Source organism: Triturus cristatus, chromosome 9, assembly GCF_964204655.1.
Source record: "Triturus cristatus chromosome 9, aTriCri1.1, whole genome shotgun sequence".
NCBI classification, from domain to species: domain Eukaryota; kingdom Metazoa; phylum Chordata; class Amphibia; order Caudata; family Salamandridae; genus Triturus; species Triturus cristatus.
This window is the reverse complement of record NC_140592.1, coordinates 1,259,731,781-1,259,754,032: the sequence shown is the minus strand read 5'-3', so window position 1 is coordinate 1,259,754,032 and position 22,252 is coordinate 1,259,731,781. Positions and strand designations below refer to the sequence as shown.

General features: G+C 48.6%; 1 protein-coding gene across 1 annotated transcript in view; it reads right to left on the bottom strand.

The window, feature by feature from the left end:
- Positions 1–22,252, bottom strand: part of SCFD1 (sec1 family domain containing 1) — an 836,081-nt gene that overhangs the window by 614,895 nt on the left and 198,934 nt on the right. Inside the window, exon 9 of the mRNA XM_085627369.1 lies at positions 20,191–20,276. Within this exon, the coding sequence (XP_085483495.1) occupies positions 20,191–20,276 (86 nt within the window). The remainder of the gene's footprint in view (positions 1–20,190; positions 20,277–22,252) is intronic.

Below are 22,252 nucleotides of genomic sequence, written 5' to 3'. Positions count from 1 at the left end.
CAACTCCAGCTCCTAAGTGCTAGCGTTACTCTCCAAAGATTCTTGAAGGACAACACCAGCTCCTAAGCACGAGCGTCGCTCTCCAAAGATCCTTAAAGGACACATCCAGCTCCTAAGCACTAGCGACGCTCTCCAAAGATTCTTAAAGGACACCTTCAGCTCGTAAACTCTAGCGACGCTCTCCAAAGATTCTTAAAGGACACCTTCAGCTCCTAAGCGCTAGCGCTGCTCTCCAAAGATTCTTAAAGGACACCTTCAGCTCCTAAGCGCTAGTGCTGCTCTCCAAATTTTCTTAAAGGACACCTCCAGCTCCTAAGCACTAGCGACGCTCTCCAAAGATTCTGAAAGGACACTTCCAGCTCCTAAGCACTAATGTTACTCTCCAAAGATCCTTAAAGGACACCTCCAGCTCCTAAGCAGTAGCGACGCTCTCCAAAGATTTTAAAGGACACCTCCAGCTCCTAAGCATTAGCGACGCTCTCCAAAGATTCTTAAAGGACACCTCCAGCTCCTAAGCACTAGCGACGCTCTCCAACGATTCTTAAAGGACAGCTCCAGCTCCTAAGCACCAGCGTTACTTTCCAAAGATTCTTAAAGGACACCTCCAGCTCCTAAGCACTAGCGACGCTGTCCAAAGATTCTGAAAGGACACCTCCAGCTCCTAAGCACTAGCGACGATCTCCAAAGATCTTAAAGGACTCATCCAGCTCCTAAACGCTAGCAACGCTCCTCAAAGATTCTTAAAGGACACCGTCATCTCCTAAGCACTAGCGTCGCTCTCCAAAGATTCTTAAAGGACACCTCCAGCTCCTAAGCACTAGCGTCGCTCTCCAAAGATTCTGAAAGGACACCTCCAGCTCCTAAGCATTAGCGACACTCTCCAAAGATTCTTAAAGGCCAGCTCCAACTCCTAAGCACTAGCGACGCTCTCCAAAGATTCTTAAAGGACACCTCCAGCTCCTAAGCATTTGTGTTACTTTCCAAAGATTCTGAAAGGACACCTTCAGCTCCTAAGCGCTAGCGCCGCTCTCCAAAGATTCTTAAAGGACACCTTCAGCTCGTAAGTTCTAGCGACGCTCTCCAAAGATTCTTAAAGGACACCTTCAGCTCCTAAGCGCTAGCACTGCTCTCCAAAGATTCTTAAAGGACACCTTCAGCTCCTTAGCACTAGCGTCGCTCTCCAAAGATTCTTAAAGGACACCTTCAGCTCCTAAGCACTAGCGTCGCTCTCCAAAGATTCTGAAAGGATATCTCCAGCTCCTTAGCAATAGCGACGCTCCCCAAAGATCTTAAAGGACAACTCCAGCTCCTAAGTGCTAGCGTTACTCTCCAAAGATTCTTAAAGGACAACACCAGCTCCTAAGCACGAGCGTCGCTCTCCAAAGATCCTTAAAGGACACATCCAGCTCCTAAGCGTCAGCGTCGCTCTCCAAAGATTCTTAAAGGACACCTCCAGCTCCTAAGCACTAGCGACGCGGTCCAAAGATTCTGAAAGGACACCTCCAGCTCCTACGCACTACCGACGATCTCCAAAGATCTTAAAGGACACATCCAGCTCCTAAACGCTAGCAACGCTCCTCAAAGATTCTTAAAGGACACCGTCAGCTCCTAAGCACTAGCGTTACTCTCCAAAGGTTCTTAAAGGACACCTCCAGCTCCTAAGCATTAGCGACGCTCTCCAAAGATTCTTAAAGGACACCTTCAGCTCGTAAGCTCTAGCGACACTCTGCAAAGATTCCTAAAGGACACCTTCAGCTCCTAAGCACTAGCGTTACTTTCCAAAGATTCTTAAAGGACACCTCCAGCTCCTAAGCACTAGCGTCACTCTCCAAAGATTCTTAAAGGACACCTTCAGCTCCTAAGCACTAGCGTCGCTCTCCAAAGATTCATAAAGGACACCTCCAGCTCCTAAGTGCTAGCGTCGCTCTCCAAAGATTCTTAAAGGACACCACCACCTCCTAAGCGCTAGCGACGCTCTCCAAAGATTTCTAAAGGACACCTCCAGCTCCTAAGCGCTAGCGTTATTCTCAAAAGTTTCTTAAAGGACATCTCCAGCTCCTAAGCACTAGCGATGCTCCCCAAAGATTCTTAAAGGACACCTTCAGCTCCTAAGCGCTAGCGCCGCTCTCCAAAGATTCTTAAAGGACACCTCCAGCTCCTAAGCACTAGCGTTATTCTCCAAAGATTCCTAAAGGACACATCCAGCTCCTAAGCATTAGCGACACTCTCCAAAGATTCTTAAAGGACACCTCCAGCTCCTAAGCACCAGCGTTGCTCTACAAAGATTCCTAAAGGACACCTCCAGCTCCTAAGCACTAGCGATGCTCCCCAAAGATTCTTAAAGGACACCTTCAGCTCCTAAGCACTAGAATCGCTCTCCAAAGATTCTTAAAGGACACCTTCAGCTCCTAAGCACTAGAATCGATCTCCAAAGATTCTTAAAGGACACCTTCAGCTCCTAACTGATAGCGACGCTCCCCAAAGATTCTGAAAGGACACCTCCAGCTCCTAAGCACTAGCGACGCTCTCCAAAGATTCTTAAAGGACACCTCCAGCTCCTAAGCACCAGCGTTACTTTCCAAAGATTTTTAAAGGACACCTCCAGCTCCTAAGCACTAGCAATGCTCTCCAAAGATTCCTAAAGGACACCTCCAGCTCTTAAGCACTAGCGTCGCTCTCCAAAGATTCTTAAAGGACACCTTCAGCTCGTAAGCTCTAGCAACACTCTGCAAAGATTCCTAAAGGAGACCTTCAGCTCCTAAGCGCTAGCGCCGCTCTCTAAAGATTCCTAAAGGACACCTTCAGCTCCTAAGCACTAGCGTCACTCTCCAAAGATTCTTACAGGACAGCTCCAGCTCCTAAGCACCAGCGTTACTTTCCAAAGATTCTTAAAGGACACCTCCAGCTCCTAAGCACTAGCGTCGCTCTCCAAAGATTCTTAAAGGACACCTTCAGCTCCTAAGCGCTAGCGTCGCTCTCCAAAGATTCTTAAAGGACACCTTCAGCTCCTAAGCACTAGCGACGCTCTCCAAAGATTCTTAAAGGACACCTTCAGCTCGTAAGCACTAGCGATGCTCTCCAAAGATTCCTAAAGGACACCTCCAGCTCTTAAGCACTAGCGTCGCTCTCCAAAGATTCTTAAAGGACACCTTCAGCTCGTAAGCTCTAGCGACACTCTGCAAAGATTCCTAAAGGACACCTTCAGCTCCTAAGCACTAGCGTTACTCTCCAAAGGTTCTTAAAGGACACCTCCAGCTCCTAAGCATTAGCGACGCTCTCCAAAGATTCTTAAAGGACACCTTCAGCTCGTAAGCTCTAGCGACACTCTGCAAAGATTCCTAAAGGACACCTTCAGCTCCTAAGCACTAGCGTTACTCTCCAAAGGTTCTTAAAGGACACCTCCAGCTCCTAAGCACTAGCGACGCTCTCCAAAGATTCTTAAAGGACACCTTCAGCTCGTAAGCTCTAGCGACACTCTGCAAAGATTCCTAAAGGACACCTTCAGCTCCTAAGCACTAGCGTTAATCTCCAAAGGTTCTTAAAGGACACCTCCAGCTCCTAAGCATTAGCGACGCTCCCCAAAGATCCTTAAAGGACACCTCCAGCTCCTAAGCACTAGCGACGCTCTCCAAAGGTTCTTAAAGCACACCTTCAGCTCCTAAGCATTAGCGACGCTCCCCAAAGATTCTTAAAGGACACCTTCAGCTCCTAAGCACTAGCGACGCTCTCCAAAGATTCTTAAAGGACACCTTCAGCTCGTAAGCTCTAGCGACGCTCTCCAAAGATTCCTAAAGGACACCTTCAGCTCCTAAGCACTAGCGTTACTCTCCAAAGGTTCTTAAAGGACACCTCCAGCTCCTAAGCATTAGCGACGCTCCCCAAAGATTCTTAAAGGACACCTCCAGCTCCTAAGCACTAGCGACGCTCTCCAAAGGTTCTTAAAGCACACCTTCAGCTCCTAAGCATTAGCGACGCTCCCCAAAGATTCTTAAAGGACACCTTCAGCTCCTAAACACTAGCGTTACTCTCCAAAGGTTCTTAAAGGACACCTCCAGCTCCTAAGCATTAGCGACGCTCCCCAAAGATTCTTAAAGGACACCTCCAGCTCCTAAGCATTAGCGACGCTCCCCAAAGATTCTTAAAGGACACCTCCAGCTCCTAAGCACTAGCGACGCTCTCCAAAGGTTCTTAAAGGACACCTTCAGCTCCTAAGCATTAGCGACGCTCCCCAAAGATTCTTAAAGGACACCTTCAGCTCCTAAACACTAGCGTTACTCTCCAAAGGTTCTTAAAGGACACCTCCAGCTCCTAAGCACTAGCGCCGCTCTCTAAAGATTCCTAAAGGACACCTTCAGCTCCTAAGCACTAGCGTCACTCTCCAAAGATTCTTACAGGACACCTTCAGCTCGTAAGCTCTAGCGACACTCTGCAAAGATTCCTAAAGGACACTTTCAGCTCCTAAGCACTAGCGTTACTCTCCAAAGGTTCTTAAAGGACACCTTCAGCTCCTAAGCGCTAGCGTCGCTCTCCAAAGATTCTTAAAGGACACCTTCAGCTCCTAAGCACTAGCGACGCTCTCCAAAGATTCTTAAAGGACACCTTCAGCTCGTAAGCACTAGCGTCGCTCTCCAAAGATTCCAAAAGGACACCTCCAGCTCCTAAGCATTAGCGCCGCTCTCTAAAGATTCCTAAAGGACACCTTCAGCTCCTAAGCATTAGCGCCGCTCTCTAAAGATTCTTAAAGGACACCTTCAGCTCCTAAGCACTAGCGACGCTCTCCAAAGATTCTTAAAGGACACCTCCTGCTCCTAAGCACTAGCGCCGCTCTCTAAAGATTCCTAAAGGACACCTTCAGCTCCTAAGCGCTAGCGTCACTCTCCAAAGATTCTTACAGGACAGCTCCAGCTCCTAAGCACCAGCGTTACTTTCCAAAGATTCTTAAAGGACACCTTCAGCTCCTAAGCACTAGCGTCGCTCTCCAAAGATTCTTAAAGGACACCTTCAGCTCCTAAGCGCTAGCGTCGCTCTCCAAAGATTCTTAAAGGACACCTTCAGCTCCTAAGCTCTAGCGTCGCTCTCCAAAGATTCTTAAAGGACACCTTCAGCTCCTAAGCACTAGCGACGCTCTCCAAAGATTCTTAAAGGACACCTCCAGCTCCTAAGCATTAGCGACACTCTACAAAGATTCTTAAAGGAGACCTTCAGCTCCTAAGCGCTAGCGCCGCTCTCCAAAGATTCTCAAAGGACACCTCCAGCTCCTAAGCACTAGCGACACTCTCCAAAGATTCTTAAAGGACACCTCCAGCTCCTAGGCCCTAGCGACGCTCTCTAAAGATTCTTAAAGGACACCTCCAGCTCCTAAGCACTAGCGACGCTCTCTAAAGATTCTTAAAGGACACCTTCAGCTCGTAAGCTCTAGCGACACTCTGCAAAGATTCCTAAAGGACACCTTCAGCTCCTAAACACTAGCGTTACTCTCCAAAGGTTCTTAAAGGACACCTCCAGCTCCTAAGCATTAGCGACGCTCCCCAAAGATTCTTAAAGGACACCTCCAGCTCCTAAGCACTAGCGTTACTCTCCAAAGGTTCTTAAAGGACACCTCCAGCTCCTAAGCACTAGCGCCGCTCTCTAAAGATTCCTAAAGGACACCTTCAGCTCCTAAGCACTAGCGTCACTCTCCAAAGATTCTTACAGGACACCTTCAGCTCGTAAGCTCTAGCGACACTCTGCAAAGATTCCTAAAGGACACCTTCAGCTCCTAAGCATTAGCGACGCTCCCCAAAGATTCTTAAAGGACACCTCCAGCTCCTAAGCACTAGCGTTACTCTCCAAAGGTTCTTAAAGGACACCTCCAGCTCCTAAGCACTAGCGCCGCTCTCTAAAGATTCCTAAAGGACACCTTCAGCTCCTAAGCACTAGCGTCACTCTCCAAAGATTCTTACAGGACACCTTCAGCTCGTAAGCTCTAGCGACACTCTGCAAAGATTCCTAAAGGACACCTTCAGCTCCTAAGCACTAGCGTTACTCTCCAAAGGTTCTTAAAGGACACCTTCAGCTCCTAAGCGCTAGCGTCGCTCTCTAAAGATTCCTAAAGGACACCTTCAGCTCCTAAGCGCTAGCGTCACTCTCCAAAGATTCTTACAGGACAGCTCCAGCTCCTAAGCACCAGCGTTACTTTCCAAAGATTCTTAAAGGACACCTTCAGCTCCTAAGCACTAGCGTCGCTCTCCAAAGATTCTTAAAGGACACCTTCAGCTCCTAAGCGCTAGCGTCGCTCTCCAAAGATTCTTAAAGGACACCTTCAGCTCCTAAGCTCTAGCGTCGCTCTCCAAAGATTCTTAAAGGACACCTTCAGCTCCTAAGCACTAGCGACGCTCTCCAAAGATTCTTAAAGGACACCTCCAGCTCCTAAGCATTAGCGACACTCTACAAAGATTCTTAAAGGAGACCTTCAGCTCCTAAGCGCTAGCGCCGCTCTCCAAAGATTCTCAAAGGACACCTCCAGCTCCTAAGCACTAGCGACACTCTCCAAAGATTCTTAAAGGACACCTCCAGCTCCTAGGCCCTAGCGACGCTCTCTAAAGATTCTTAAAGGACACCTCCAGCTCCTAAGCACTAGCGACGCTCTCTAAAGATTCTTAAAGGACACCTTCAGCTCGTAAGCTCTAGCGACACTCTGCAAAGATTCCTAAAGGACACCTTCAGCTCCTAAACACTAGCGTTACTCTCCAAAGGTTCTTAAAGGACACCTCCAGCTCCTAAGCATTAGCGACGCTCCCCAAAGATTCTTAAAGGACACCTCCAGCTCCTAAGCACTAGCGTTACTCTCCAAAGGTTCTTAAAGGACACCTCCAGCTCCTAAGCACTAGCGCCGCTCTCTAAAGATTCCTAAAGGACACCTTCAGCTCCTAAGCACTAGCGTCACTCTCCAAAGATTCTTACAGGACACCTTCAGCTCGTAAGCTCTAGCGACACTCTGCAAAGATTCCTAAAGGACACCTTCAGCTCCTAAGCATTAGCGACGCTCCCCAAAGATTCTTAAAGGACACCTCCAGCTCCTAAGCACTAGCGTTACTCTCCAAAGGTTCTTAAAGGACACCTCCAGCTCCTAAGCACTAGCGCCGCTCTCTAAAGATTCCTAAAGGACACCTTCAGCTCCTAAGCACTAGCGTCACTCTCCAAAGATTCTTACAGGACACCTTCAGCTCGTAAGCTCTAGCGACACTCTGCAAAGATTCCTAAAGGACACCTTCAGCTCCTAAGCACTAGCGTTACTCTCCAAAGGTTCTTAAAGGACACCTTCAGCTCCTAAGCGCTAGCGTCGCTCTCCAAAGATTCTTAAAGGACACCTTCAGCTCCTAAGCACTAGCGACGCTCTCCAAAGATTCTTAAAGGACACCTTCAGCTCGTAAGCACTAGCCTCGCTCTCCAAAGATTCCAAAAGGACACCTCCAGCTCCTAAGCATTAGCGCCGCTCTCTAAAGATTCCTAAAGGACACCTTCAGCTCCTAAGCATTAGCGCCGCTCTCTAACGATTCTTAAAGGACACCTTCAGCTCCTAAGCACTAGCGACGCTCTCCAAAGATTCTTAAAGGACAACACCAGCTCCTAAGCACGAGCGTCGCTCTCCAAAGATCCTTAAAGGACACATCCAGCTCCTAAGCGTTAGCGTCGCTCTCCAAAGATTCTTAAAGGACACCTCCAGCTCCTAAGCACTAGCGACGCTGTCCAAAGATTCTGAAAGGACACCTCCAGCTCCTAAGCACTAGCGACGATCTCCAAAGATCTTAAAGGACACCTCCAGCTCCTAAACGCTAACAACGCTCCTCAAAGATTCTTATAAAGGACACCGTCAGCTCCTAAGCACTAGCGTCGCTCTCCAAAGATTCTTAAAGGACACCTCCAGCTCCTAAGTGCTAGCGTTACTCTCCAAAGATTCTGAAAGGACACCTCCAGCTCCGAAGCACTTGCGACGCTCTCCAAAGATTCTGAAGGGATATCTCCAGCTCCTTAGCACTAGCGACGCTCCCCAAAGATCTTAAAGGACAACTCCAGCTCCTAAGTGCTAGCGTTACTCTCCAAAGATTCTTGAAGGACAACACCAGCTCCTAAGCACGAGCGTCGCTCTCCAAAGATCCTTAAAGGACACATCCAGCTCCTAAGCACTAGCGACGCTCTCCAAAGATTCTTAAAGGACACCTTCAGCTCGTAAACTCTAGCGACGCTCTCCAAAGATTCTTAAAGGACACCTTCAGCTCCTAAGCGCTAGCGCTGCTCTCCAAAGATTCTTAAAGGACACCTTCAGCTCCTAAGCGCTAGTGCTGCTCTCCAAATTTTCTTAAAGGACACCTCCAGCTCCTAAGCACTAGCGACGCTCTCCAAAGATTCTGAAAGGACACTTCCAGCTCCTAAGCACTAATGTTACTCTCCAAAGATCCTTAAAGGACACCTCCAGCTCCTAAGCAGTAGCGACGCTCTCCAAAGATTTTAAAGGACACCTCCAGCTCCTAAGCATTAGCGACGCTCTCCAAAGATTCTTAAAGGACACCTCCAGCTCCTAAGCACTAGCGACGCTCTCCAACGATTCTTAAAGGACAGCTCCAGCTCCTAAGCACCAGCGTTACTTTCCAAAGATTCTTAAAGGACACCTCCAGCTCCTAAGCACTAGCGACGCTGTCCAAAGATTCTGAAAGGACACCTCCAGCTCCTAAACACTAGCGACGATCTCCAAAGATCTTAAAGGACTCATCCAGCTCCTAAACGCTAGCAACGCTCCTCAAAGATTCTTAAAGGACACCGTCATCTCCTAAGCACTAGCGTCGCTCTCCAAAGATTCTTAAAGGACACCTCCAGCTCCTAAGCACTAGCGTCGCTCTCCAAAGATTCTGAAAGGACACCTCCAGCTCCTAAGCATTAGCGACACTCTCCAAAGATTCTTAAAGGCCAGCTCCAACTCCTAAGCACTAGCGACGCTCTCCAAAGATTCTTAAAGGACACCTCCAGCTCCTAAGCATTTGTGTTACTTTCCAAAGATTCTGAAAGGACACCTTCAGCTCCTAAGCGCTAGCGCCGCTCTCCAAAGATTCTTAAAGGACACCTTCAGCTCGTAAGTTCTAGCGACGCTCACCAAAGATTCTTAAAGGACACCTTCAGCTCCTAAGCGCTAGCACTGCTCTCCAAAGATTCTTAAAGGACACCTTCAGCTCCTTAGCACTAGCGTCGCTCTCCAAAGATTCTTAAAGGACACCTTCAGCTCCTAAGCACTAGCGTCGCTCTCCAAAGATTCTGAAAGGATATCTCCAGCTCCTTAGCAATAGCGACGCTCCCCAAAGATCTTAAAGGACAACTCCAGCTCCTAAGTGCTAGCGTTACTCTCCAAAGATTCTTAAAGGACAACACCAGCTCCTAAGCACGAGCGTCGCTCTCCAAAGATCCTTAAAGGACACATCCAGCTCCTAAGCGTCAGCGTCGCTCTCCAAAGATTCTTAAAGGACACCTCCAGCTCCTAAGCACTAGCGACGCGGTCCAAAGATTCTGAAAGGACACCTCCAGCTCCTACGCACTACCGACGATCTCCAAAGATCTTAAAGGACACATCCAGCTCCTAAACGCTAGCAACGCTCCTCAAAGATTCTTAAAGGACACCGTCAGCTCCTAAGCACTAGCGTTACTCTCCAAAGGTTCTTAAAGGACACCTCCAGCTCCTAAGCATTAGCGACGCTCTCCAAAGATTCTTAAAGGACACCTTCAGCTCGTAAGCTCTAGCGACACTCTGCAAAGATTCCTAAAGGACACCTTCAGCTCCTAAGCACTAGCGTTACTTTCCAAAGATTCTTAAAGGACACCTCCAGCTCCTAAGCACTAGCGTCACTCTCCAAAGATTCTTAAAGGACACCTTCAGCTCCTAAGCACTAGCGTCGCTCTCCAAAGATTCATAAAGGACACCTCCAGCTCCTAAGTGCTAGCGTCGCTCTCCAAAGATTCTTAAAGGACACCACCACCTCCTAAGCGCTAGCGACGCTCTCCAAAGATTTCTAAAGGACACCTCCAGCTCCAAAGCGCTAGCGTTATTCTCAAAAGTTTCTTAAAGGACATCTCCAGCTCCTAAGCACTAGCGATGCTCCCCAAAGATTCTTAAAGGACACCTTCAGCTCCTAAGCGCTAGCGCCGCTCTCCAAAGATTCTTAAAGGACACCTCCAGCTCCTAAGCACTAGCGTTATTCTCCAAAGATTCCTAAAGGACACCTCCAGCTCCTAAGCATTAGCGACACTCTCCAAAGATTCTTAAAGGACACCTCCAGCTCCTAAGCACCAGCGTTGCTCTACAAAGATTCCTAAAGGACACCTCCAGCTCCTAAGCACTAGCGATGCTCCCCAAAGATTCTTAAAGGACACCTTCAGCTCCTAAGCACTAGAATCGCTCTCCAAAGATTCTTAAAGGACACCTTCAGCTCCTAAGCACTAGAATCGATCTCCAAAGATTCTTAAAGGACACCTTCAGCTCCTAACTGATAGCGACGCTCCCCAAAGATTCTGAAAGGACACCTCCAGCTCCTAAGCACTAGCGACGCTCTCCAAAGATTCTTAAAGGACACCTCCAGCTCCTAAGCACCAGCGTTACTTTCCAAAGATTTTTAAAGGACACCTCCAGCTCCTAAGCACTAGCAATGCTCTCCAAAGATTCCTAAAGGACACCTCCAGCTCTTAAGCACTAGCGTCGCTCTCCAAAGATTCTTAAAGGACACCTTCAGCTCGTAAGCTCTAGCAACACTCTGCAAAGATTCCTAAAGGAGACGTTCAGCTCCTAAGCGCTAGCGCCGCTCTCTAAAGATTCCTAAAGGACACCTTCAGCTCCTAAGCACTAGCGTCACTCTCCAAAGATTCTTACAGGACAGCTCCAGCTCCTAAGCACCAGCGTTACTTTCCAAAGATTCTTAAAGGACACCTCCAGCTCCTAAGCACTAGCGTCGCTCTCCAAAGATTCTTAAAGGACACCTTCAGCTCCTAAGCGCTAGCGTCGCTCTCCAAAGATTCTTAAAGGACACCTTCAGCTCCTAAGCACTAGCGACGCTCTCCAAAGATTCTTAAAGGAAACCTTCAGCTCGTAAGCACTAGCGATGCTCTCCAAAGATTCCTAAAGGACACCTCCAGCTCTTAAGCACTAGCGTCGCTCTCCAAAGATTCTTAAAGGACACCTTCAGCTCGTAAGCTCTAGCGACACTCTGCAAAGATTCCTAAAGGACACCTTCAGCTCCTAAGCACTAGCGTTACTCTCCAAAGGTTCTTAAAGGACACCTCCAGCTCCTAAGCATTAGCGACGCTCTCCAAAGATTCTTAAAGGACACCTTCAGCTCATAAGCTCTAGCGACACTCTGCAAAGATTCCTAAAGGACACCTTCAGCTCCTAAGCACTAGCGTTACTCTCCAAAGGTTCTTAAAGGACACCTCCAGCTCCTAAGCACTAGCGACGCTCTCCAAAGATTCTTAAAGGACACCTTCAGCTCGTAAGCTCTAGCGACACTCTGCAAAGATTCCTAAAGGACACCTTCAGCTCCTAAGCACTAGCGTTAATCTCCAAAGGTTCTTAAAGGACACCTCCAGCTCCTAAGCATTAGCGACGCTCCCCAAAGATTCTTAAAGGACACCTCCAGCTCCTAAGCACTAGCGACGCTCTCCAAAGGTTCTTAAAGCACACCTTCAGCTCCTAAGCATTAGCGACGCTCCCCAAAGATTCTTAAAGGACACCTTCAGCTCCTAAGCACTAGCGACGCTCTCCAAAGATTCTTAAAGGACACCTTCAGCTCGTAAGCTCTAGCGACGCTCTCCAAAGATTCCTAAAGGACACCTTCAGCTCCTAAGCACTAGCGTTACTCTCCAAAGGTTCTTAAAGGACACCTCCAGCTCCTAAGCATTAGCGACGCTCCCCAAAGATTCTTAAAGGACACCTCCAGCTCCTAAGCACTAGCGACGCTCTCCAAAGGTTCTTAAAGCACACCTTCAGCTCCTAAGCATTAGCGACGCTCCCCAAAGATTCTTAAAGGACACCTTCAGCTCCTAAACACTAGCGTTACTCTCCAAAGGTTCTTAAAGGACACCTCCAGCTCCTAAGCATTAGCGACGCTCCCCAAAGATACTTAAAGGGCACCTCCAGCTCCTAAGCATTAGCGACGCTCCCCAAAGATTCTTAAAGGACACCTCCAGCTCCTAAGCACTAGCGACGCTCTCCAAAGGTTCTTAAAGGACACCTTCAGCTCCTAAGCATTAGCGACGCTCCCCAAAGATTCTTAAAGGACACCTTCAGCTCCTAAACACTAGCGTTACTCTCCAAAGGTTCTTAAAGGACACCTCCAGCTCCTAAGCACTAGCGCCGCTCTCTAAAGATTCCTAAAGGACACCTTCAGCTCCTAAGCACTAGCGTCACTCTCCAAAGATTCTTACAGGACACCTTCAGCTCGTAAGCTCTAGCGACACTCTGCAAAGATTCCTAAAGGACACCTTCAGCTCCTAAGCACTAGCGTTACTCTCCAAAGATTCTTACAGGACACCTTCAGCTCGTAAGCTCTAGCGACACTCTGCAAAGATTCCTAAAGGACACCTTCAGCTCCTAAGCGCTAGCGTCGCTCTCCAAAGATTCTTAAAGGACACCTTCAGCTCCTAAGCACTAGCGACGCTCTCCAAAGATTCTTAAAGGACACCTTCAGCTCGTAAGCACTAGCGTCGCTCTCCAAAGATTCCAAAAGGACACCTCCAGCTCCTAAGCATTAGCGCCGCTCTCTAAAGATTCCTAAAGGACACCTTCAGCTCCTAAGCATTAGCGCCGCTCTCTAAAGATTCTTAAAGGACACCCTCAGCTCCTAAGCACTAGCGACGCTCTCCAAAGATTCTTAAAGGACACCTCCTGCTCCTAAGCACTAGCGCCGCTCTCTAAAGATTCCTAAAGGACACCTTCAGCTCCTAAGCGCTAGCGTCACTCTCCAAAGATTCTTACAGGACAGCTCCAGCTCCTAAGCACCAGCGTTACTTTCCAAAGATTCTTAAAGGACACCTTCAGCTCCTAAGCACTAGCGTCGCTCTCCAAAGATTCTTAAAGGACACCTTCAGCTCCTAAGCGCTAGCGTCGCTCTCCAAAGATTCTTAAAGGACACCTTCAGCTCCTAAGCTCTAGCGTCGCTCTCCAAAGATTCTTAAAGGACACCTTCAGCTCCTAAGCACTAGCGACGCTCTCCAAAGATTCTTAAAGGACACCTCCAGCTCCTAAGCATTAGCGACACTCTACAAAGATTCTTAAAGGAGACCTTCAGCTCCTAAGCGCTAGCGCCGCTCTCCAAAGATTCTCAAAGGACACCTCCAGCTCCTAAGCACTAGCGACACTCTCCAAAGATTCTTAAAGGACACCTCCAGCTCCTAGGCCCTAGCGACGCTCTCTAAAGATTCTTAAAGGACACCTCCAGCTCCTAAGCACTAGCGACGCTCTCTAAAGATTCTTAAAGGACACCTTCAGCTCGTAAGCTCTAGCGACACTCTGCAAAGATTCCTAAAGGACACCTTCAGCTCCTAAACACTAGCGTTACTCTCCAAAGGTTCTTAAAGGACACCTCCAGCTCCTAAGCATTAGCGACGCTCCCCAAAGATTCTTAAAGGACACCTCCAGCTCCTAAGCACTAGCGTTACTCTCCAAAGGTTCTTAAAGGACACCTCCAGCTCCTAAGCACTAGCGCCGCTCTCTAAAGATTCCTAAAGGACACCTTCAGCTCCTAAGCACTAGCGTCACTCTCCAAAGATTCTTACAGGACACCTTCAGCTCGTAAGCTCTAGCGACACTCTGCAAAGATTCCTAAAGGACACCTTCAGCTCCTAAGCATTAGCGACGCTCCCCAAAGATTCTTAAAGGACACCTCCAGCTCCTAAGCACTAGCGTTACTCTCCAAAGGTTCTTAAAGGACACCTCCAGCTCCTAAGCACTAGCGCCGCTCTCTAAAGATTCCTAAAGGACCCCTTCAGCTCCTAAGCACTAGCGTCACTCTCCAAAGATTCTTACAGGACACCTTCAGCTCGTAAGCTCTAGCGACACTCTGCAAAGATTCCTAAAGGACACCTTCAGCTCCTAAGCACTAGCGTTACTCTCCAAAGGTTCTTAAAGGACACCTTCAGCTCCTAAGCGCTAGCGTCGCTCTCCAAAGATTCTTAAAGGACACCTTCAGCTCCTAAGCACTAGCGACGCTCTCCAAAGATTCTTAAAGGACACCTTCAGCTCGTAAGCACTAGCCTCGCTCTCCAAAGATTCCAAAAGGACACCTCCAGCTCCTAAGCATTAGCGCCGCTCTCTAAAGATTCCTAAAGGACACCTTCAGCTCCTAAGCATTAGCGCCGCTCTCTAAAGATTCTTAAAGGACACCTTCAGCTCCTAAGCACTAGCGACGCTCTCCAAAGATTCTTAAAGGACACCTCCAGCTCCTAAGCACTAGCGCCGCTCTCTAAAGATTCCTAAAGGACACCTTCAGCTCCTAAGCGCTAGCGTCACTCTCCAAAGATTCTTACAGGACAGCTCCAGCTCCTAAGCACCAGCGTTACTTTCCAAAGATTCTTAAAGGACACCTTCAGCTCCTAAGCACTAGCGTCGCTCTCCAAAGATTCTTAAAGGACACCTTCAGCTCCTAAGCGCTAGCGTCGCTCTCCAAAGATTCTTAAAGGACACCTTCAGCTCCTAAGCGCTAGCGTCGCTCTCCAAAGATTCTTAAAGGACACCTTCAGCTCCTAAGCACTAGCGACGCTCTCCAAAGATTCTTAAAGGACACCTCCAGCTCCTAAGCATTAGCGACACTCTACAAAGATTCTTAAAGGAGACCTTCAGCTCCTAAGCGCTAGCGCCGCTCTCCAAAGATTCTCAAAGGACACCTCCAGCTCCTAAGCACTAGCGACACTCTCCAAAGATTCTTAAAGGACACCTCCAGCTCCTAAGCACTAGCGACACTCTCCAAAGATTCTTAAAGGACACCTCCAGCTCCTAAGCACTAGCGACGCTCTCTAAAGATTCTTAAAGGACACCTCCAGCTCCTAAGCACTAGCGACGCTCTCTAAAGATTCTTAAAGGACACCTTCAGCTCGTAAGCTCTAGCGACACTCTGCAAAGATTCCTAAAGGACACCTTCAGCTCCTAAGCACTAGCGTTACTCTCCAAAGGTTCTTAAAGGACACCTCCAGCTCCTAAGCATTAGCGACGCTCTCCAAAGATTCCTAAAGGAACTTGTGGCTGCTCTGGTCTAGCACATTCATTTGAGAGGGCTAAAGCTTCCTGATGCTGTATAGAAACGCCCACTATCTAAAGCTGTGTGTTCGCACATGAGCTGCTGTAACCTCATGTATCAGAACTCAGCATTAAATCATGTGCGCCTTCTCAACCATGTCCTTGTAGCTTTGACGAAGCTACTATCCTAAACCAATGTCACCTTGCTCGTTTTGATTCAGCATTGCCTTTGCAGATTATAGCCCTTTCCTTACAGGTCACTAAGACAAAACCGAGTCTACAGCATCATCTTTCCGGAATGCATAAGATTGCAAACATGCATCTGTCCCTTAGGCGCACTCAAATGTGTGGTGGTGGAAGGGCTACATATTCCATCCCTACTTTGATCCATTTAAGTTCTCCCTTGCTATCCCTTTTATTTTACCATTTAAACTATTCAAACTGAAACGAAAAAGCAATAAGAGATACACCTTGTGAACCACTCTGTCATTCTAGTTTTTTTTCCTTCTCGTTTGATTGCCTGAGTTTTGATTGGTCCTGTTCAAATAGGTTTTGTTTTAATTACCTGTCTGACCTCATGCTCTCATATTTTTAAGCACTGATAAGACAATGCTTTTCGTCTGCCTGAAGCCCTATCCTGCTACCTCTTCTATAACTTCTGAGAATAACAACAGACTTGAGCCAGGAGCAAAACATGAATTACCTGAACCATTGGTCCTATAGTAGCACCAGAGCCAGGACTTCCTGAGCAGCACTTGAATCTGGAGGCTTATGAGCAAAGCCTCAACTGGAAGATCGAAGCAACATGTGATGCAGGACTATCAGCACCACCTGAACTGGGATCTATCCGCACTACCTGCGCTGGCGTCTATCCACACCACCTGCACTGGGGCCCACTCATAAGAGCTGACACGATGCTAAAGGCGGACACAAGTCCACCCTAAACTATGGTCCCACAAACACCTCAGAAATACCTGAACTTAGCGGTGTAGGAGCAATAGCAAAATAACTCATTGGAGGCTTATTTGTGCGGCCCACGCACCCTGCCTGGAATTCTGGTCCCCTTGAATAATACCATGACTACAAACTCAAAAACATGTCTGAACAGCCTTTGAAATAGCTGAAAGACATTCATTCAGCAATATCGGAAGTGACAGTCAACAGGTCAAAAAGACCCAGATGGAATAATCGAACTGCAGACCCAGAAGTAATTTCAAGCTGGCTATTCATACCTGAACTAGTCCCTTAGGAGTAGTGCTTGAACTAGTTCTGAACATGTGAGATCTCACCTAGTAGGCCATTAGTTATATCTAAAGTGATTGAACCCAAGTAACATCCGAACTATTTCCCAATTGATAATACCTGAACTGGTTGCGAGTGAGCAATGTTTTATCTAGTTGTTTTTCAGTAATATTTGAACTAGTTGTCCACAAGTAATAACCAAATGAGTTGCTCGCAAGGAATACAGGAGCTAAATGTATATAAGTAATATCTGAACTAGTTGTCTATGGGTAATCCCTGAGGTAGGTGTCTATTACTGATACCTCAACTAGTTGCTCTCCCAGTAATGCTTGAACTAGTAGTCCATGTATAATATGTAAACTTGTTGTTGAGTATATATACCTCCTAACGGTCCATTAGTAGGTAATGTACGAGAGTAGGATCTGCTTCTTATAGTTACCCCCACTTTTTGCTGATGTGACACTGTTTTCGACTTAGTCTGACTGGGATCCTGCTATCCAGGACCCCAGTCTAGCTGCTTTCTCCGCTAAATTGATTGCATGTACGTTAGGTACACTCCAGATTGGATTCTGTGGTACCCTTATAAATCCCTAGTATATGGTATACTATGTACCCAGGGCATAGTTACCCCAGAGGCCTCCCAGGGGCTGCAGCATGTATTATGCCACCCTTGAGAGACCATTCAAAATGACACCACAGGTCTGCTACAGCAACCTGTGTAAGGTGGCGCATGCACCCCTTACTTGGATATAGGTTCACTATATCTATTCTAAATCACTGCACATATAAACCTATCAGTCACCCCTATGGCAGGCCTTATCAATCCTGAAGGCAGGGTGCTGGGTTTTATGTTAGAGGGCGCACCTGAATGAGCAGAGCTCCTCTGCAGCCTTTGGAACCTATTTTCCGGAGTTGTTTGTGATGCAGCCAACCGTATATACTTAAGTGCATTATAACCTTGCGGTAAATGCTAACTTTAAAAAGGCTGCATAGAAACATGCCGTGTTTGGTGTCAAACACCTTGGAATCATACCTCCCCGCCAGTAACTGCAGGGGAGGTATGATTCCACCCTCCTCGGGGGGCAAATGTGACATACCGGGCTACCCGGTACCAGCTTTCTCGACCTGGGCATCACAAAATGGATGCTGCCAGCCACAGACACGAGTCTGCCCTCCTGCTGCTGAGCCAAGCTTGAGCAGGGGAAGGCTTGACAATAGGTTTCCTGTCACAGGGAGGTGTGACCACCTCCCAGACAGGATTTAGTGTATTGGGGCTGGGTGGGTGCACTCTGAGAGTGCTTTGATGTCTGCACTGGGGGCACATTTGGTGTCCCTGTGCATAGTCCAGCTCAAACCGGTTGCAGGAGCCATTTGCTCCTGTTCTGGCACGAAACTGGATAAAGGACATGGGTGTAGCCACCTCTCTGTTCTGACCCTCCCATTGGTGGGACCCCAGGGTTTGTCCCACCCCTTCCTTGGGTATTAAGTAGGAACCCCAGACTACAGGACTTTAGATTTTCCCTGGACTAAACACTGCTACAGAAACCAAGTACTTTGACGACCTGCACGACGCTGGACGACTGAAGAATCTCCCTTGGAGTAAAGGAGTTACTCCCCTGCAAGGCAGGTACCAAAACGCATCTGACCAGTTTGCATCTCCGAGCTCCTGAGGACTCCGAAGATTTCTGCAACACAGGAGGTGGGTTCCCGAGGTCTCTGAGGTTGATCTGCGCACTCAGCTATTCTGAGGCCCGTGTCCCTCGTGGAGACCGTGCAACCCGAACCCCTGTGCACCGTGTACTTTTGCAGCAGCATATGCTTTTCGGCGATCCCTGAGGCTTTGGGCTACTTGTAGTCCTGACCCCGAGCAGTAATTCCACCGAAGATTTCCAGCCTACACTCCACGATTGTTCCGTGGGCTGGATTTTGTGATTCAGCACGAGGTCCCTTCGCGGTCCCTGGTCCGTTGGTCTGTGGGTCCCTGTGAAGGTAACTGACTTTCCGTGGGCTTTCCTGATTGCTCCAGACGTGCCCTAACTCTCCATAGCTTGGAGAGCCCCAGGATCTTGCTGGTCCTCACCGAATCGACTTTCCTCTGCCCGCGTGGGTTGTGGTTGACAAGGCATGTTGGTGTTCAATCCGGACACTGACCTCCAGCACTCGACATCCTTCGTGGTACAGCTCACCTCCGGACTTTGGGTGTTGTCGACGTCTTCTGGTCAGGTGGCTGCAGAGTCAAGCTTCACCTCTTCTCACCTGAAACACCCGACATTGGTGGACATTCGTCTATCGTGTCCCTGGTCCCTGTGAAGTGACCCAGTCTCTGTCCCCTCTGCTTTCAGGTTCTTCTCACCTCGGATCCAGGCTTGGATTCCTCCGGACACTTTTCATCTTCCCGGCGGCAGCACTTTTTCGCATCACGCCATTGAAAACGACGAAGGTTTCTGACATCACTTGACCCCTAATGCACCCAGCTCCTCTGGCATAGGTAACACGAGTATCTTGGTACTCTCAAGGGTGCTGGCCTTAGAACCTTCTATGTTTAACTGGGTTTGCTTAAAGACCTCTCCGAAGTGTCCTTAATCTTTAAAATTCCAACCGCGACTTTCTCATAGGATTGCACAGAGCTAGCGCCTGTGTTCACACACTGCACCCGTCCTCCGTGGGTCCCCTGTGTCACTACTTTGGGTGGTTCCTTGGGGTGCAAAAACAACAGTTGATGGACAGAATGCAGAACAATGTCATATATTCACGCCAGTACAGAGATCTGGTCCTAAATCCATCGTTTTTTTGCTCACCATGCCGGTTCCAGTTTGAACCCAGCCATATGCAAATCAGTCTTGACCCTGTGCCTCATGGGAACAGTCCAGCCCGAACTGCCAAGCCAGGTCCTCCCTGGACTGGAAACAAGCATCCTAGGACCGGTTTCGGGGTTTCACCCCTCTTCAGCCAGGATAGCTTGATTCCAGTGGCATGGAGAGCACGGCACCCACGTCTGGGCATACCCTTTCCACTCGGGGTGACAAATGCTAAAACAACAGTTGATGGACAGAATGCAGAACAATGTCATACATTCACCCCCAGTACAGATATCTGGACCTAAATCCATCGTTTTCATGGTTGCTTGGGGTTCCAGCGATTCTACGTGCTCTAGGCACTGTATCTAGTCAAGTCGTGGTTGTTATACCACTTTCTTAGTATATGGTTCGGTCTCCCCCTGGAGCCAGCTGTGTATTGTGCTATTAACTGTTGTTCTATTGATTCAGTATTGTGTGCCTTGTGCTCTAATCTCATAAAGAGGTTAGTAGAGAGTGTTCAGTAATAAATACATATATTTTATATATTCCTAGTTCTCCTTTCATTTGGGTAATCGGGAGGTTCTAATCTGGCAAAACAAGCTGCTTTACATTCCTTCGAGACTTAGCCTGAAGGCTGCTCCCCATAGCTACCACTAGGATAGCTTTCAATAAAGGTTGTCTTTAATCTAATCATCAATAAGGGTTGTTTGGACTGGTACAAGGTGCCCACTTTAATTAGTGGTCAGCATATACCAGGCCAACTTCACAGGTAATACCTGAATTGACTGTCTATTAGTAATTCCTAAGCTAGTTGTCCATAAGTAATATCTGAAATAGTCTTCCATGTGTAATGCCAAACCTAGTTGCCCATTAGTGACACCTGAACTACTTGTACATTCGTAGTACCTGAATTGGCCAGCTCCCATGTTGTCGCCTGTGAAGAGACTGTTCCTGGCGTCTCGCAGGTTCTCTCGTAGCTTCTTATCCAGTTTCTGGCAGAGGCCGGAGGACAGATAACAGCAAAGAGTTAGAAGCCATACCTCTAAAGGGTCACATCCACATGACTTAAATATGGAATGTAAACTTCAATATAAACATTCAATTCCAAAGGCCAGGAGAAAACATGTGCTCTAAGAGAGACACCGCAGTGCGGAGCAGAGCAAGTGGTAACTAGAGTTTGAAATGTCACAAATAATGTGCCAAGTAATCCTGCATGTTGGTAATCAAGCAAATGTAAGCTTACAACACCGCCCTACCCCCAATCTCAATTTTTGCAAATACCAAGAAGTGCTTCTTCAAGTCCCTTCCTTCCTAGAAACCATGAACACTTTGCAAAATAAACAGTTGTATTATCCTGTTTTCCGAGGCCTCTGCTCTTCTGAGTGGTCCTCTGAGGTCAAGCTCAAAGGTGTCAAGCCAAGGCCTCTCAGAAAAGGGCCAAAGCAGATAGTGTCAACTCCTCCTTCTGGGGACATTACATCCAGACAAGGGCAGTGGGCAGAACTCCTGCACACCCTCTATAGCCACCAAGGGCCTTTCTTCCACAGCCACACACAGCTCTGGCCACAACTCCTGCACACCCTCTATAGCCACCAAGGGCCTTTCTTCCACAGCCACACACAGCTCTGATCACCTACCACTCTGCAGCCAAGCCCCATTACAGCCAGACAAGGGCAGTGGGCAGAACTCCTGCACACCATCTATAGCCACCAAGGCCTTTCTTCCACAGCCACACACAGCTCTGGCCACAACTCCTGCACACCCTCTATAGCCACCAAGGGCCTTTCTTCCACAGCCACACACAGCTCTGCTCACCTACCACTCTGCAGCCAAGCCCCATTACAGCCAGACAAGGGCAGTGGGCAGAACTCCTGCACACCATCTATAGCCACCAAGGCCTTTCTTCCACAGCCACACACAGCTCTGGCCACAACTCCTGCACACCATCTATAGCCACCAAGGGCCTTTCTTCCACAGCCACACACAGCTCTGCTCACCTACCACTCTGCAGCGAAGCCCCATTACAGCCAGACAAGGGCAGTGGGCAGAACTCCTGCACACCATCTATAGCCACCAAGGGCCTTTCTTCCACAGCCACACACAGCTCTGGCCACAACTCCTGCACACCCTCTATAGCCACCAAGGGCCTTTCTTACACAGCCACACACAGCTCTGGCCACAACTCCTGCACACCATCTATAGCCACCAAGGGCCTTTCTTCCACAGCCACACACAGCTCTGGCCACAACTCCTGCACACCATCTATAGCCACCAAGGGCCTTTCTTCCACAGCCACACACAGCTCTGGCCACAACTCCTGCACACCATCTATAGCCACCAAGGGCCTTTCTTCCACAGCCACACACAGCTCTGGCCACAACTCCTGCACACCCTCTATAGCCACCAAGGGCCTTTCTTCCACAGCCACACACAGCTCTGGCCACAACTCCTGCACACCACCTATAGCCACCAAGGGCCTTTCTTCCACAGCCACACACAGCTCTGGCCACAACTCCTGCACACCCTCTATAGCCACCAAGGGCCTTTCTTCCACAGCCACACACAGCTCTGGCCACAACTCCTGCACACCATCTATAGCCACCAAGGGCCTTTCTTCCACAGCCACACACAGCTCTGCTCACCTACCACTCTGCAGCCAAGCCCCATTACAGCCAGACAAGGGCAGTGGGCAGAACTCCTGCACACCATCTATAGCCACCAAGGCCTTTCTTCCACAGCCACACACAGCTCTGGTCACAACTCCTGCACACCATCTATAGCCACCAAGGCCTTTCTTCCACAGCCACACACAGCTCTGGCCACAACTCCTGCACACCATCTATAGCCACCAAGGGCCTTTCTTCCACAGCCACACACAGCTCTGCTCACCTACCACTCTGCAGCCAAGCCCCATTACAGCCAGACAAGGGCAGTGGCCAGAACTCCTGCACACCATCTATAGCCACCA